This window comes from Bufo bufo, chromosome 1 (genome assembly GCF_905171765.1).
Source record: "Bufo bufo chromosome 1, aBufBuf1.1, whole genome shotgun sequence".
In the NCBI taxonomy this organism is placed as follows: domain Eukaryota; kingdom Metazoa; phylum Chordata; class Amphibia; order Anura; family Bufonidae; genus Bufo; species Bufo bufo.
In genome coordinates, this window is record NC_053389.1 from 383,745,189 (window position 1) to 383,763,902 (window position 18,714).

Here is an 18,714-nt window from a genome sequence, read left to right on the forward strand (position 1 = left end):
TGTACCAGATAAAACTAGACAATCAGGGAGTCATTTTTATTTTAATTTTTTTAACTACCTCTCTAGTCCATGAGCAAAATTGCAAATGGAGAAATCCGCCAGAATTCAACCTATAATGCCATACAGATGCAGTTTCCGCCAACAACAGCTGAAATTTATGTAACAAGACCAATCACATTTTCAGCAGGCAAAAGTCTGCCGTGGCCCATCATGAACAATTATTTGCACTAGTTTTTCAAACAATGGTTGGCTGAAATGGTTCGTTTTCACCGAACTTAAAAAGTGAAAACTTAGGCTACATTCACACGTCAGTATTTTTCTATAATCCGATTTTCTGTCTGTTTTTTGCGGATCCGTTGTTCCTGAAAATGTTTCCTTATGTCATCCGTATGTCATCTCCGCAAAAAACGGAAACATGTATAAATTTCAATAAGCAAATAAAGTTGTTTGGATTTCTTTAAAAAAAAAAAAAGAAAATTAAAATGTAATTTCCAGGAACGGATTCCGTATAAAACGGATGACATACGGAATGACTTCCGTATGTCATCCGTTTTTTGCGTATCCATTGACTTTGTATTGTACCAGGATCCGATTTTTCAGGAAAAGAATAGGACATGTTTTATATTTAAACGGACATGCGGAACGGAACAACGGAAACAGACAGCACACATTGTGCTGTCCGTTTTTTTCCAGGACCCATTGAAAATGAATGGGTCCAGATCTGGTCCAGATCTGTTCCAGAAAAAACGGAACAGATCAGGAAAGAAAAAACGGACGTGTGAATGGACCCTTAAACATTGTAAGCTGTGCAGCATTGTGATTACTACATGGCCAACAGAGATTTGCATCCTTTGGAAGTAAACAACAATGGTTTTCATTCATGCTCAACAGTCCTGGGCCTTCTTTGCCACGTTTGCAAATGTCTATTGGTGAAAGGTCTGAACTGCAGCAAGGCCAGTTCAGCACCCAGGCTCGTCTTTTGTGAAGCCATGCTGTTGTGATGGATGCAGTATATGGTTTAGCCCTGTCTTGCTGAACTATGCAAGGCCTTCCCTGAAAGAAACGTTGTTTGGATAGGAACATGTTGTTCTAAAACCTCTATATACCGTTTAGCATTGATTGTGCCTTTCCAGATGTCTATGCCTACACCATAGGCACTAATGCATGTTTTAATGCTGTACTGCTTGAGGCCCCTTGTGCACATGTATTTTTCCAGATTCTTTGAATCTTTTGATGACATTATGTACTGTAGGTGGTGGAACATTCAAAGTCTTTGTAATGTTACATTGAGCAACATTTTTCTGAAATTGTTCCACAATTTTTTAGAAATGGGGTCATTTACTAAGGTGAAATACGCCTAAATTAGGTGTATTTCAGGCACAGATGATGAGCCAATGTTTAGTTGCGCCGCTATCTGTGACTTTTTCTCGCTCATGCTAGGTCTAAAATCGTGGGTGGGGAAGGGGACGTCAGCAGGCCCATCTCATTTACCATTTTCTACTCCTGTTTTAGGTGTAGAAAATGGTCTAAATGTAAGACAGCTAGGAAGCTGTCTTACATTTAGAACTGGGCTGGATGAGCAAAAGTTATGGAGAGGCCTGCACCTCTTCATAAGTGTGGCAGATCCACCACAAGCTATAGGGGATATTAAGACGGCGTCTAAAACTGGTCTTAATAAATGTGCCCTACAGTTTTTCTCAGATTGGTGAACCTCTGCCAATCTTTGCTTCTGAGAGACTCTTTCTTTCTAAAGGTGGATTCACACTGCCCAATTGTCAGGCAGATTATCGGAGACAAGAACATTTGTACAAACACTCGTTCCCGATAATCTGCCTGTGTAAAGGTGCAGTGAAGCGCTTGTTCATCGGGGGAAACAATGTTTTATGCAGACACCTAAATCATTGTTTCTGGGCAGCGATCTGCTGCCCAGAAACATTAAATATTTATGGGGATGAGTGATTGCAGTAGCCATCGCTCATCCACATACAGTGGAGATGATCACTGCATGTAAATGTCCACAGACTTTGTAACAAATTGCTCCTCCAGCATTTTTTTTTTATTAGTACCGCCTGCTTTTCCAGCCTTTTGTTGACCCTGTCCCAACTTTTTTGAGATGCGGTACTGCCAACGAGTTCTAAATGAGTTAATTTTTTTTCATGAAATGGTAAAATGTCTCACTTTCAACACATGATATGTGTTCGATGATCTATTAATAATAAAATATTGGTTGATGAGATTTGAAAATCATTACCATGCTGTTTTTATTTATATTTATTTACATATTACACAGTGTCCCAACTTTTCTGGAATTGGGGTTGTAAGTCAGTTAGTTAAACTTCTGATCTGCTAGATCAGCCATTGTCTAATGTGGCATGTAAAACTCACCCATCCTTTGTAGCATCACTCACTTGTGAGTTCCAAACAGCCTCTGAAAGTGACATCACCACAAGAACCATTTGCTGGAAGCTTTATGAAATGTTTTTCCATGGTAGGACAACTCCATGCATCGGTTGAAGTTGTGCAAACTATGCCAGCACTGGGCTATGGAGGGATGAATCTGGTTTCACTGTCTATCAGTCGAGTGGATGGATCTGGGTTTTGTGGAGGAGAGAGAATGCATGGGGCAGTTTTTCATGATTTCGTCGAGGCCCCTTATTTCATGCGAAGGATAACATAAATGTTACAGCATACCAAAATATTTTATACATAAGAAGAGAAAGCAAAATATGTACTTTAAACTAAATTGACTATTGTGCCACTTTATTTTAACAAACCAAACCTCTATCTTCCATGTGTAAAGGGTTAAATTGTCATGCCTGCAAGTAGTCGATTCAGTCTTCTTGTTCAGTGTCATCTGGGAACATACATGCAACCAAATAGGAAAGTGTGTGGCCTAATATTATTTTCTCCTGGTACCATCAATGATCATAAAATGCATATAAATGCAAGTCTTGTACTGTTAATATAGTTACTATATATTCACAATGATAACATTTACAGTGTACATGAAGTTATATACTTCAAACTTTGTGATAACAGTTTGGGGAAGACCCCTTCCTGTTCCGGCATAACTGTGCTCCAGCACAAATGCTATTTTGACAGAATGACATTCCAAAATCTTGTGGAGAGCCTTCCCAACTCCATATGAACACTTATGGTTTTATAAGGGGATATTCAACAAGGTGTAATGGTCAGATGTCCACATGCTTTTACCAATATTGTTTTTATTATAACATTGCCTAACTTTTCATGCATAAGAAAAGAAAGCAATATATGTACTTGAAACTAAATTGCTATTATGATGCTTTATTTTTACAAACAGTAGCATAAAGGCAGACCACGCGACTGCGATAGGGCCTGTGGTGAGCATGGTTCAGGCTCTGATCTCCTTCGTGTGGAGGTTAAAACATTACATTTTCATGAAACCGCCACTCAAAGACATTATTATAGCGTCCTTTGAACTATATAAACATTGTGCACTGAGCTCCCCCTAGTGGCAGCTGCATTCAGATGTTAAGTGATTCTGGAGAATGTATCAATGTATTTATGCTACTTGTAAATTCAGTGAGAAATGTGCTGTTCAGGATGAGCGCCATATTTTTGAAGCACCTGTTCCACACAGAAGTCAGATAAAGTGGGTGAGACAGGGAGAGACTTTTTTAATCTAGTTTTTGTTTAAATAAAATCTCTTCTTGTTAAAGAGGACCTTTCACCGCTCCTGACATGTCTGTTTTAATAGCATGCGTTTCCTAATAACAATTCTGGAGCATCTATTCTTATGGCTCTATGTTGTGCCATTCCTTTATTATTTCTTCTAGAAGTTATGAATTAATTGCTATTAGCCTTCAGTAAGGGTACAGAGGGGGGTAACCCGTTGGGGGGGGGGGGTGTACCTGCACAGACTCACACTTGTTACCTCCCCTCTGTACCCACCCTTACTGAAGGCTAATAGCAATTCATTCATAACTTCTAGTAGAAATAATAGAGGAATTGGACAACATACAGACATAAGAATCGATGCTACAGAATGGTTAGTACGTGGGGAATGCATGAAGCTATTAAAACAGACATGTCAGAAGTGGTGAAAGGTCCTCTTTCAAAAAAAATCTGAAATTTGTCAGAAATTTGGGGCATTGTGCATCATGTTCCACATTGCCTGGGAGTGTTTAAGGCCTGCATACTGGGAAATTGTTGGTGCAGGGGGCCCATACTAAGTCTTGCTATGGAGCCCTATGAGAGGTGTGTACGGCCCTGCTTACAAACCAAACCTCTCTCTTCCATGTGTAATGGGCCAGGTTCTCATGCCTGCAACTAAGTAATTATTCTAGTCTTCTTGTTCAATGGTATCTGAGGACATCCAAGTTACGATATGAGACAGGTGTATGGCCTAATGTTTTTTTTCCCTTGGCATTATCAATTATCATAAAATGTATAGAAGTATATATAAGTCTTGTACTGTCGATATTTCTTACATATTCCTAGTGATAACGTTTAAAGTATATATAAAGTTAATATGCTCTCTGTCACTCATGATATCCACTGTAGAGTTTGCAACATACAGTAGGATAGATTCCAGTATCCTATAGAACAGATGCATTTTATGATCTGAAAATGTGAAGGTGGAACACTGCACTAAGCTGCTCATGAATAAATGGCTGTGTAAAAGTCCTATTCTGTCCGTGTAGATGTATCTTAGTATTCTGGAGGAACATGCTGATCTCAGCACTGCGACATGCTCGAGCCCTAATAAATTCAATGAAACTTAAGTAGCACGGAAATCACGAGTTAGTGCAGAGAGGGCAGGTTGCTGTCACTTGTATGCAGATTATAATAGTCACGTCCTTCTTATTTTTATGTATTCGAAGGAGAGAAAGCACAGCCTCAATCAAATTCATTGATATGTGGTACACGACTAGACCAATCCCTTTTATGTAACGTGTAACGAGTGAGTTCCAGGACATGACACGTTCTAATGCAATTCCTGCATTGTGAGGCTGGTGAGAGATGTCTGCTGAAGCCGGAAGGAGGGGGTCATGGTTTTTGAGTGGCTAGAAATCTGCAGCATTAGCCACTTAACCTCAAGGCAAAAGTTGATGGCTTTTTTTCTAAATCTAGATTCGCCTATAAGAAAATAGGCTAAATTAATGACTGTGTACATGGCTTGAAATAATTTTTTGTCTAATAGGTCAGAAGGCTGAAGCTACACCTTTTCAGGCATAAAATAATGTATTTATTTACATGTATTTGCATAATGCCATGCTTTTTCTGATTTGACTATTTTATGTCAATACATATAAACTCCCAAGAAAATCCTATAGCTCTTGGTACCCCATATCCTGTTCAAGTTCTGCTAAATTAATTAAGTTCTTGGTGGCTATGTCTCCTGTAGTAAGGATACTATAATTACATGAAAGAAGTGTAACTGAAGTAAGTGGTAAGAAATAAGTTTATTGTTGGTGACATGAAACCTATTTGTAATCTTTGCCCAATTTTCAACATTCTGTTTTTTCTACATTATATATACCAAGACATAATCATCTGCATGGGTTTTTAATATTATTTAATATTATACAGTGTTGTAACCCTGTTTATTTTCTCTGGCAGGCAAGAGCGAAAGACTGTGTCTGGTATCTTCTCTAGCCAAGGTAAATTATAGGGGAACTAGTGGAGATCCTTTCTATGAATAAAGCCTCATTGGTTTATTAATATCCATCTTGTGGGTGCAAATATTTGGACCATGTTGCACCTGAGCTTTGCATACACAAAGGTTAAAGGGAACCTGTCATCAACTTTATGCTGACCTCACTGAGAACAGCATAAAGTATGACAGAAATGCTGATTTCAGCGGTGTGTCACTCATGCTCGAGCTAATAGTAAGTGGTTGCCGAGAACCAGCTTTATAATCATTGCAGCACAGGCCTTGAGAAGAGTCAAATCTACCAGAGAAGAGTCCAGGTTATTCATAATCTCCTGCACTCTCACCCATCTGCTGATGGAGAGAAGGGGAGAAAACTAGGTAGAAGACTGTCAGTCATCAGCAGGTGGGCAGGAGAGATAGCCATGACTCTTCTCAGGTGGCCGTGACTCTTTTCCAGGCCTAATCTGCAATGATTGTGATGTTGGTTCTCAGCAACCACTTACCTTTAACTTTTGAATTAAAGACCGCTGAAATCAACTCACCTGTCTCTACTTTATGCTGCCTTTAGTGTGGGCAGCATAAAGTTGATGACAGGTTATATTCAAAGTTCAGGACATATCTTCGTGTTTTTTCATCATGTTTGATCCAATCGTAGACCACTATTTTTTAAACTTTTTATAATTTTTAATGCTGTGGATCAGCGGAAAACATACAGGAATAGCAACCATGTTTTATCAATGGTTTTCACAGACCCATCAACGTCCAAGGGTGTATTTTGTCCACAAAATGAACCAAAGTAGTGCATGTCTTTGTGGTTTTTCCACTGTACCACTGTCAGTGAAAAAACATGGATGTGAAAATAAACAGACTAAAATCAATGTATATGTGTGCTGTTCATGCAGGACATAAAGAGTGCATATTTGTGATTCACTGATTTGTGAATAAGCCCTAAGGTGTATAACAACATCTTAGAATAGTAGGCATAGACATTGAAATCACATGTGCCCCATTTCTGTCTAAGCACCCAGGAAATCTACTGTTCCAGAATAGTGAGTTTATCGCTTGTTTATAGGATTTGTGATGATTTTCAATCCAAATAGTTCTTGCCCTTCTACTTTAGCTTAACGTCAATGTTTATTCTTTCCCGTTATTGCGTAGAAGTATATTGGATACAATGTTTCTCTCGTTGTAATTCATCAATACACTACTAATATTTAGGGTACTTTCACACTTGCGGCAGGACGGATCCGACATGCTGTTCACCATGTCGGATCCGTCCTGTGGCTATGCCGCCGGACCGCCGCTCCGTCCCCATGGACTATAATGGGGACGGGGGCGGAGCTCCGGCGCAGCACGGCGGTGCACGGCGAAAGGCCGCCGGACTAAAATTACTGCATGTCAGGTTTTTTAGTCCGGCGGCTTTCGTCGTGCTGCGCCGGAGCTCCGCCCCCGTCTCCATTATAGTTAATGGGGACGGAGCGGCGGCACGGCGAAATAGCCGCAGGACGGATCCGACATGGTGAACAGCATGTCGGATCCGTCCTGCCGCAAGTGTGAAACTAGCCTAAATGACATACCATTATTCTATAGTTTCCAAAAATATTTTATTTTGTGTCCATAACAACATATTTATACTCGCACATCAGCCATGTATGCACTGACAGAAGCAGGAGCATGCTTCAGTAGACAATCTGTTCACATGATGAGCAGCACAGTGTTGACCAGCTGAGCATATCATGCAGCTGGTGGCTCAAAACATATAAAATATTATCTTCTCCTTCCACACTGATCCTGATATCTCAGCTAACATGCACAATTTACCTACAGCTGAGATGGTTTTGTTCTAACAGTTGTAGTTTCATAGTCTTTGCCCTTTCATCAGGACAGTTGTAATGAGTGATTACTGCTATTTCTGTAAAATACCCATTAATTATTGTGTCAGCATCCTGTAAATGTATTCATGTCATTCTATGTGATGCAGATACTCCCACATGTCATACTTATATCGACACTTCTCTTCACTACACAGTGACTACAGTGAGTCACTCAGTAGACTCTTACCATCATACTTTTTGGCATCCCTATAACTAGATCTCAGCTGCATTTACAATAGTGCACCTTTCACTGTCTTCCTCTAGTGGACTTATTTTATAATTCCTCTAGTGGACTTATTTATATAATTATTATAATCCCAAGAATAGGCAAATGTAACAAGTTTTATTAAGACAATGCCTTATTTCTTCTCCATACAGTTTAAAGTCATCTCCAACTATCATTACCAAGGACCAAGCTGTTCTCAGGCTTTCTACAGAGCCAGGTTTCCCATATGTATGGCTGTGATAGATAATTGTGGTATTCTTTTTCAGATTCCATTGATAGCCCAGCTCCTCCACCGCCTTCCTCTGGACCTGCAGTTCGCCCTCCTTGGACCACAGATCCTTCTTTTGCTGAGCGTTATGCACCTGATAAAACTACTACTGTAATGACTAAACATAGTCAGCCAGCAACCCCCACTCCTGCCCAAAACCGCAGTTCCATCCTGCAGGCAGCTCAACCCACCTCCACTGGTGATAAGACTCCTGTCTGTTCACAGTGCAAAAAGGTTATCCGGTGAGTGCTTTCTTCAGGTTACATTGACCTAAAGACTATTTTTTGTCACACAGCTGTTTGTTTGACCCAATGCCATCGCTGTCATAAGCAGTTCTACTTGGACTTATAGGGGTGTTCACATTTGTGACATTTATGACGTGTCGATAGGATCTTTAATATATGTCCGATAAGTGCAGCACTCACCTCTAGGACCTGGTCCTATTTCAAGAACGGGGCCCCGACATAAATGCAGAGCAAGCCACGAGACAGGGGCAGGTGCCAGAGGTGGGTCCTGCTCCTATCGGATATTTATGCCATATCCTATCAATATGCTATAAATGTCCAAGATGGTAATACCCCTTTAAAGATTAATTGCTACTGTGCAGTATACAATTGCAACACTTCTAGGAAATGTGTCGTCATCAAAAAATGATGTTTTTTTTTATTAGAAATATGTTTTGTTTTTTTTAAAAAAAAAAATTCTGACTATCCATATTAAAAATCTTGAAACATTCCAGTTTTCACACTGGCCACTAGAGCAGACACACTAACCTCATATTTATTTTCTACTGCAGCTCACTTGTCAGCTTAGGGCTCTTTCCCACCTGCGTTATTGTCTTCCGGCATAGAGTTCCGTCGTCGGGACTCTATGCCGGAAGAATACTGATCAGGATTATCCTAATGCATTCTGAATGGAGAGAAATCCGTTCAGGATGCATCAGGATGTCTTCAGTTCCGGTACGGAACGTTTTTTGGCCGGAGAAAATACCGCAGCATGCTGCGCTTTTTGCTCCGGCCAAAAATCCTGAAGACTTGCCGCAAGGCCGGATCCGGGATCAATGCCCATTGAAAGGCATTGATCCGGACCCGGCCTTAAGCTAAACGTCGTTTCGGCGCATTGCCGGACCCGACATTTAGCTTTTTCAGAGTGGTTACCATGGCTGCCGGGACGCTAAAGTCCTGACAGCCATGGTAAGTGTAGCGGGGAGCGGGGGAGCAGCATACTTACCGTCCGTGCGGCTCCCCGGGCGCTCCAGAGTGACGTCAGGGCGCCCCAAGCGCATGGATCACGTGATCACATGGATCACGTCATCCATGCGCATAGGGCGCTCTGACGTCATTCTGGAGCGCCCGGGGAGCCGCACGGACTGTAAGTATACCGCTCCCCCGCTCCCCGCTCCTACTATGGCAACCAGGACTTTAATAGCGTCCTGGGTGCCATAGTAACACTGAAAGGATTTGGAAGACGGTTCCGTCTTCAAATGCTTTCAGTACAATTGCGTTGTTACGGATCCGGCAGGCACCTCCGGCAACGGAAGTGCATGCCGGATCCCAACAACGCAAGTGTGAAAGAGGCCTTAGCTGTGTAGAGGGCGACTGTGTCAGCAAAAGTTGGGGAATATAATGGCGACTCAATTAGGCCTCATGTACACGACTGTATCCGTTTTGCGGTCCACAAATTGCAGATCCGTAAAACACTGTTCCTGACCATGTACATGCCACCATTTTTTCAAACTTTAAATGCAGAGAAGAAAAAAGACATGTTCTGTCTTTTTTACAGGGCTGCGGGACAGGCATATGCATGCGGACAGCACATGGTGTGTAGTCCACATTTTTTCTGCGGCTCCATTGAAATGAATGGTACCCATCCAATCAACAAAAAAAAGGGATTGGATGCAGACTGAACATACGGTCTTGCGCATGAGCCCTTATACTGCTTAAAGGTAGATAAGGCCCCATGCACAAATCTCTGCCATGTGCATGCCATGATTTTTTCTTCAAACTCATCTACAAATGTCTTGTCCTTGTCCCCAAAATGGACAAGAATAGAACTTGTTCTGTCTTTTTTCCGAGCTGCTGACCAGACATACTGGTGTGCTGCCACATCTTTTACGGCCCCATTGAAATTAATGATTGTGCATCCGATCTGCTAAAAATGTGTATCGGATGCAGACTGCACTTACAATCATGTGCATGAGCCCTAAGGCAGGATATTGGCGCTCTTCACTGTACATGCATATAAGACTCTTTATGCATCTTCCCTGTCTTTCCTGTGAAATTTCTCTGCCAGTTGATTCCCACTGATTCTAGCTGCCATAAAACACACACAAACTGCTGCAACGCATATACACAAATACTGCAGATTGGTGCCCTCAGGAAGGTTTTGTAAACTTCAGTTATTTGATCGGTTATTTCCATCAGTTATTATGAGCCAAAACCCTTAGTGAAGCCTCCTTAGACATAAGGTATAAGGGAAAGATCTGCACCTGTTCTGTGTTTTTAACCGTTACCTTGCTTTGGCTCACAATAAGGCCTCATGCACACGACGGTTGTTCTGGTCCGCATCCGAGCCGCAGTTTTCGTGGCTCGGTGGCGGACCCATTCACTTCAATCGGCCCACGGACCGCAAAAAACGGAACGGTCGTATGCATGAGGCTTATCTGATGGAAATAACTGACCAAATAACTGAAGTGTGATCTCTGCCTAAGGGCTCATTCACACGAACGTGTGCTGCCCGTTGCCGTATTGTGGACCACATTTGTGGTTCTGCAATACATGGGCACCGTTCCGTGTGCATTCCGCATCAAGGATGCAGATCCATTCACTTCAATGGGTCTTCAAATCCGGAGATGCGGAGCGGTGCGGAACGGAACACTACGGAAACACTACGAAGTGCTTTCTGGGGTTCCGTTCCGTGACTACGCACCACAAAAAGATAGAACTTGCTCTATCTTTTTGCGGAACGGTAGTATCGCGGACCCATTCAAGTGAATGGATCTGCGATCCCTATGCAGCTTCCCCACGGACGTTGCCCGTGCATTGCGGACCGCAATTTGCGGTCCACAGCACGGGCTTCACACGGTCGTGTGAACAAGCCCTAAGGCTTCTTGCACACGAGCGTGACAGATTAGGTCCAGATGCGTTCAGGATGCATTCAGGAAAACTCACACCATTTCGCAAGAAAGTTCAGTCATTTTTATTTGCGATTGCGTTCAGTGGTTCAGTTTTTTTTGCACGGGTGAAATGCGCATTGATGCATTTTTCACACGCTTGATAAAAAACTGAAGTTTTACAAACAACATCTCTTAGCAACCATCAGTGAAAAACACATCGCACCCGCACTTTCACGTCTATGGGGCCAGGGCTGATTGAAAAGTGCAGAGTATAGAACATGCTGCGATTTTCACGCAACACACAAGTGATGCGTGAAAAACAACGCTCATGTACACAGACCCATTGAAATGAATGGGTCCGGATTCAGTGCGGGCGCAATGCGTTCGCATCCCACATTGCGCCTGCGCGGAAAACTCGCTTGTGTGAAAGGCGCCTAAGAATTAGGCCTCTCTCTCATACGAGCGTTACGGATTAGGTCCGGATGCGTTCAGGGTGCGTTCAGTGAAACTCGCACTGTTTTGCAAACAAGTTCAGTCAGTTTTGTCTGTGATTGCGTTCAGTTGTTCCGCGCAGGTGCAATGTGTTTTGATGCTTTTTTCACGTGTGTGATAAAAAACTGAAGATTTACAAACAACATCTCTTAGCAACCATCAGTGAAAAACGCATTGCATCCGCACTTGCTTCCGGATGCAATGCGTTTTTCACTGAAGTTCCATTCACTTCTGTGGGGCCAGGGCTGCGTGAAAAACACAGAATATAGAACATGCTGCTATAGAACATGCTGATCCTGAATGGGTCAGGATTCAGTGCGGGTGCTATGCGTTTACATCACACATCGCACCCACGCGGAAAACTCGCTCGTGTGAAAGGGGCCTTAGTGAGTAAGGCTTAATATTTATCTTTATAAGACTTAACTAATTAATGAAGCTAATTAAGTACATGAATTTCCTTTACATTTCTCTGCCAAGGATGTATGTCATATGTTCTTGCAGGCTGGCACATCAGTATCTCATACATCCTTGCTACTGATGGCTGGATCTCAGGCTGCATAGCTGACAATCTAAGCTTTAAGGCCCCTTTCACACGAGCGAGTTTTCCACATGCGTGCCATGCGTTACGTGAATGCATAGCACCTGCACTGAATCCTGACCCATTCATATCAATTTTTTTCACGCACCACTTCTGCGTTGCGTGAGAATAGCAGCATGTTCTATATTCTGCGTTTTTCACGCAGCCCTGGCCCCATAGAAGTGAATGGGGCTTCAGTGAAAAATGCATTGCATCCGGAAGCAAGTGCGGGTGCAATGTGTTTTTTACTGATGGTTGCTAAGAGATGTTGTTTGTAAACCTTCCGTTTTTTATCACACACGTGAAAAAGCATCAAAACGCATTGCACCTGTGCGGAACAACTGAACCACTGAACGCAATCACAGACAAAACTGACTGAACTTGATTGCAAAATAGTGCGAGTTTCACTGAACGCACCCTGAACGCATCCGGACCTTATCCGTAACGCTCGTGTGAAAGAGGCCTAACACGAGACTGAGGTGATGGTGCTAGATGCAATACAGCCATTAGAAATGGGTCCCAGTGGAGGAACCTGCATCTCTCACTCCTGAACTGACTTCGGCTGTAGAGAAGCTAGTACAGTGATTAGATTGCCAGCTTTAAAACAGGATCTGGTTTGCATCTCTAGCTGCTATGAAGCCTAAGATATACCAGGTTAAAGCAGCCCTCTACATTCAGACATCTGTGATCTCAGCCAGTATGTAGCAGGTGAGACGGGCAGTGGGGGACCTGATGACAGGTAACAGGATAGAGGTATAGATCCTTTTGTCCCAGTATAACTATACAGGACCCCAGATGAAAGGGGTAACAGGGACTTCTGTTCATACTATCAATATCCCTGTCAATCAGTATACTTGCTGTCTGATTGTACTATACAGGGAAAGGGGGGATCTTTTATTTCTAGAAAAGTTGTAATTAATGCAATGTTAAAGTAATCCACCGTGCACTGATTTGGGCCGTTTATTGATGCCATAGCCCATACATTTACCAGCATCTGGATCACAATGTCAAGTAAGTTGCACCACACACAAACAAACATCAGTAGAGTTTATGTTAGACACTTTCTCTATCCTGTCCTTACCAGATCATTAGAATAAAATTTGCAAACTGCAAACTTCTCTAGTGATACCTGTTAGACGCTACAGTAATAGCAACAACGATTATTACTAGACAGGTATATCCAATATATTTCTGAATATTTTTATTGTCAGAAAATAAATTTTCGCATAAATGATCATTCTCAATTATCATAATAAAAAAAAAATGCATTTGGCCACTTTTCAGACTGTTGCAAGGGTGGGTTCACATCACGTTTTATGCCTCCGTATGACATAGACGTTTGAAAAAAAGGATACAAAACTGCAACACACCATGTTCTTGTATCCTGCACGATCCGGTAAAAAAAAAATTATACTTTTTTTGACAGTGGTAAAAAAAAGTATATATATATATTTTTTTTTATTTTTTTTTGGACAATGGTACTCTTTGGTGAACGGATGCCACTGTATGACATCAGTCTAAGTCATCCGTTAATGTACGTTATTTGTATACCTTAAACGGATGGGAAAAATGTGATGTGAGCCCAGTCTAACACAGGGGCTTTTTTGTGCCTATTTTTATGGACAAAACACCTAGGCCTTCCACACTTCATCAGAACCAGAGTTATGGAGCTTTAACTACAGTTCTGATGAACTGCATGAGGTTAAGGTGTTGTATCTGTAATATGGGAGCAATAAAGGATCTGCATTATACCCACCTGAAAGCAACCTTAAAGCATTATATTAGGTTTAGGAATTTTTAATTAGGATTACAGTTTGTATAGGGAGGTGGGCTATTATATACCTATATTATTCCCAGTACTTACATACAAAAGTTGGTTGTGGGATTCCTGTGTTTTTTGCTTTTCTTTAACATATGCAGCATTGAATGTAGATGTGTGGTATGTATGAACTCCTCACATATTGCAATTTTTGCAGAGTTTATTTTATTTGTATAAGTACTGTGCTAGGGTACGCATTTTAGTTGCAAATTTTAATTTTTGTGCAATTTTTTATAATAATCACTGCAAAATTGCATGAAGCTGGTTGAGTGTATAAATCATTAAAGGGGTTGTCTCACTACAGGAAATGGCATTTATTATGTAGAGAAAGTTAATACAAGGCACTTACTAATGTATTGTGATTGTTCATATTGCTTTCTTTGCTGGCTGGTTTCATTTTTCCATCACATTATACACTGCTCATTTCCAGGGTTACGAGCATTCTGCAGTCCAGCAGTGATGGCTGTGCTCCCACACTATATGAAAAACCACCATCATATGTGTGCTTCCACGGTCCCGGCCACCAGAGAGGCCGGCACTTTTTCCTATAGTGTGCAAACACGGCCACAGCTGCTGGATTGCAGGGTGGTTGTAGATTTTGGTGTTGCACTCAATTTTCAAGAAGTGTAATCCCTGTATTTTATAGGTTGTTACTTTTTTTAAATTTCAGTCTTAAAACCCGATTTTTGGTCTTTCCAGTTTTAGTGATTTTATGAAGATATGAGTTTGTAAATTTAAGCCTAAGTGGTATGTATGTATGAATGCTGCACATGTTAAAGTTTTATTTTTAGGATATGTGGATGTGCTTGGGTCACACCTTTACCCACTGATATCAACTGTTACACAATTGCTAAATTATATAAAGGTGTCTCTGTGTATAAAGTGCTGAGTGGCATTTTAACTATGTGCTGGGTGTCAACTTTCAGAAAATATATGGGCCTGGAGGGGTAATAGAATTTTTTATTTTGTAATTTAGGTTTTATTTTGTACGTCAAAATTTTCCTAGTTATCAGAGATTTAAAATGTCCAAAAACTCTGTTAGCAAAAGTAATCAATATGTTGTTTTTTTCACAGAGGCCGATATCTTTTGGCACTAGGACGTTACTACCACCCTGAAGAATTTACTTGTTCCCAGTGTCATAAAGTACTTGAGGAAGGAGGATTTTTTGAGGAGAAAGGATCTATATTTTGCCCACGCTGCTATGATGTCCGGTTTGCGCCCAACTGTGGCAAGTGTAAAAAGAAGATTACAGGGGTGAGGGGACTGGATAATTGACTTGAAACCATCATGAGACATTGTTTAATGCTATGTTTTTAGAAAAAGAGGAACCCTGATGTGGGCAAGAGTTTAGGGCATTTTGTCATGCCATTATGATGACAAAATCACAAAAATGTTGAAAACTTTTACAATAATGACAAATAAAAAGTGAATTTTATTTCTCATAAATAACAGAATTTACACACAAGTTATATGAAAAACAGATTTGTAGTATTCTCTATTGAATTTTTTAGAATACGAATGCTATAAATGGTGGGTTGACAAAAAAAGGGATTTACATGTGAAGCCATAGGCAGGCCATGTTCTGCCTCATTTTGCTTCTGTATGACACTATATCATGAAGATACTATATGTTTCCAGGATAAAATACCTTTGCAACTGATGGAATTTGTTTCTGTCAAATTCATACAGAATTATGCAAGTGTATGACTCGGTATCAAATATCAGGCATGAAAGTATGGTAGGGCTCCATGGAATTCTATGAGTGCTGTATTACAGCTGTGTAACTGGATGTAGTACAGAGCCATAATATGGTAGCAAGCACAATCCCTCACCTCAACAATGTTTTTCGGAATGGTTTCTTTTCTTTCATGTATTATTACAAAAACTTAATTTTCTTCATAAGCAATACAGCTGAATAACTAAACTATAGCAATTGTCAGGCTGCCTATATGCCCAGCAGTAGTGTGCCAGGCAGCCAAAGAAGAACTATTAAAAGTTTATTTTGCCAGTAAAGATTATGTGGCTAAAATGGTGGCAACTTGTAAAACCAATGCCTAGTTGTAAAGGCACCCTCAGGCTTTTACCCTCATGTTGAGAACTTTCCAGGTTTAAGGGGTTTTCTGAGAGTTTTTTTTTTTTTTTTTTTTACTGATGACCTATCCTCTGGATAGGTAATCAGTATCTGATCGTTGGGGGTCCGACACCTGAGACCCCCACGATCAGCTGTGTGAGAAGGCAGCGACGCTCGCAGTAGCACCGTGGCCTGCTCCAGCTTTGCCCTAGGCCATGTGATGTCACGTTCATCGGTCACATGGCCTAGGCACAGATCAGCCCCATTGAAGTGAATGGGGCTGAGCTGCGATACCAAGCACAGCCGCTATACAATGTAAAGTGTTGTGCTTGGTGAGAATAAAGGAGTCTGGGCGCTACTGCAAGTGGTGCTGCCTTCTCAAATAGCTGATTGGCAGGGGTGCCTTGTTAATGATGCCACTGCTAGGTGTTGAACCCCCTAGTTCTACCACATGAATGGCTACTGAACAAAAGAGGCCTAAATACACCTTCAGGTGTTGGCTGTATGCTAGCTTGAGCAACATCTCTCTAGACTCCCTAATACATTCATATGCTGAGTTCGGCCAAGAATGTATGTGTTTTCAGGGGGAGAGAGAAGAGAGCCACTGCCAGACATCTCTGGCAGTGGCATATCCTCCCCTCAGATCCAAAGGATCGGGCATTATTTTTTGAGGGGGTGTCCCCATGTTAAACCTTTGTCCCGTCCCGCTGAAAACATGAGGTTCATCTAACATTAGCATAATGTGTATGAGGGCCTTTAGGACTAGCAGTTGGGATTGTAGATTATCATTCCAGACTTCTTTTTTTTATTACAGTGTTGTTATCTTCTTGTTTGTTGTACCTGGCAACAAGGTCCCTAGTTGTTAAGTCGTGCTTTCTTTGATTTTACTGATAAATCACTGTGACATTTACTTACCTGATGTGTGCTTGTGTATTTCATTATCTTGATTCATACTGTGTGCTTATTTCTTACTACTCGCATTTTCAGGAGATTATGCATGCTCTGAAGATGACTTGGCATGTTCAGTGTTTCACCTGTGAATTTTGTAAGACCCCTATTCGCAATCGCGCCTTTTACATGGAAGAAGGACAGCCGTATTGTGAAAAAGGTAAGATGCGGCCATCTGAGATAATCATTTGTTTGTGTACCTTTTTGATAGGATAATAAGACACCCCTAAGGTGTTAGTTTTGCATGTTCCTGCTGAAAATGTTTCAAAAACAATAACAGGTGTTTTTGCTGCATAGATTATGAGAAGATGTTTGGTACCAAGTGTCGTGGCTGTGATTTTAAAATTGACGCTGGTGACCGTTTCTTGGAAGCTCTAGGGTTCAGCTGGCATGACACCTGCTTCGTCTGTGCGGTAAGCCCTCCTTCACACTTAGTATAGAAACTTAACCACTTCCCATCTGGGCCCTTTGCCCCCTTCCTTTATTTATCCAAGTCATTCAGAGATTGTTTTCTCGTGACACATTGTACTTCATGATAGTCATAAATTTGAGTCAAAATATTTCACCTTTATTTATGAAAAAATCCCAAATTTACCCAAAAATTTGAAAAATTCGCAATTTTCTAAATTTCAATTTCTCTGCTTTTAAAACAGAAAGTGATACCTCATAAAATATTTATTATTTAACATTCCCCATATGTCTACTTTATGTTGGCATCATTTTGGAAATGTCATTTTATTTTTTTAGGACGTTAGAAGGCTTAGAAGTTTAGAAGCAATTCTTCAAATTTTTAAGAAAATTGCCAAAACCCACTTTATAAGGACCAGTTCAGGTCTGAAGTCACTTTGTGGGGCCTACATAGTGGATACCCCCATAAATGACCCCATTGTAGAAACTACACCCCTCAAGGTATTCAAAACCGATTTTACAAACTTTGTTAACCCTTTAGGCGTTCCACAAGAATTAAAGGAAAATGGAGATCAAATTTGTAAATTTCACTTTTTTGGCAGATTTTCCATTTTAATCAATTTTTTTCTTTAACACATCGATGGTTAACAGCCAAACAAAACTCAATATTTATTACCCAGATTCTGCGGTTTACAGAAACACCCCACATGTGGTCGTAAACTGCTGTATGGGCACACGGCAGGGCGCAGAAGATAAGGAACTCCACATGGTTTTTAGATGCCATGTCCCATTTGAAGCCCCCTGATGCACCCTTACAGTAGAAACTCCCAAGAAGTGACCCCATTTTGGAAACTAGGGGATAAGGTGCCAGTTTTATTAGTACTATTTTTGGGTACATATGATTTTTTGATCATTCATTATAACTCTTTATGGGGCAAGGTGACCAAAAAATTGGTTGTTTTAGCACAGTTTCTATTTATTTATTTTTACAGCGTTCACCTGAGGGGTTCAGTCAAGTGACATTTTTATAGAGCAGATTGTTACGGACGTGGCGATACCTAATATGTATACTTTTTCTCATTTATTAAAGTTTTACACAATAATAGCATTTTTGAAACCAAAAAATTATGTTTTAATGTGTCCATGTTCTGAGAGCTATAGTTTTTTTTATTTTTTGAGAGATTTTCTTATGTAGGGGCTCATTTTTTGCGGGATGGGTGACGGTTTTATTGGTACTATTTTGTGGGACATACGCGTTTTTGATCACTTGGTGTTGC

General features: G+C 40.9%; 1 protein-coding gene across 2 annotated transcripts in view; it reads left to right on the forward strand.

Moving 5' to 3' along the window:
- Positions 1–18,714, forward strand: part of PDLIM7 (PDZ and LIM domain 7) — a 173,420-nt gene that overhangs the window by 139,699 nt on the left and 15,007 nt on the right. For both annotated transcript variants that reach the window (XM_040405480.1, XM_040405472.1), the window contains exons 6-10: positions 5,605–5,645; positions 8,005–8,248; positions 15,084–15,264; positions 17,069–17,189; positions 17,327–17,442. In XM_040405480.1, coding sequence (XP_040261414.1) covers positions 5,605–5,645; positions 8,005–8,248; positions 15,084–15,264; positions 17,069–17,189; positions 17,327–17,442 — 703 coding nt within the window. The remainder of the gene's footprint in view (positions 1–5,604; positions 5,646–8,004; positions 8,249–15,083; positions 15,265–17,068; positions 17,190–17,326; positions 17,443–18,714) is intronic.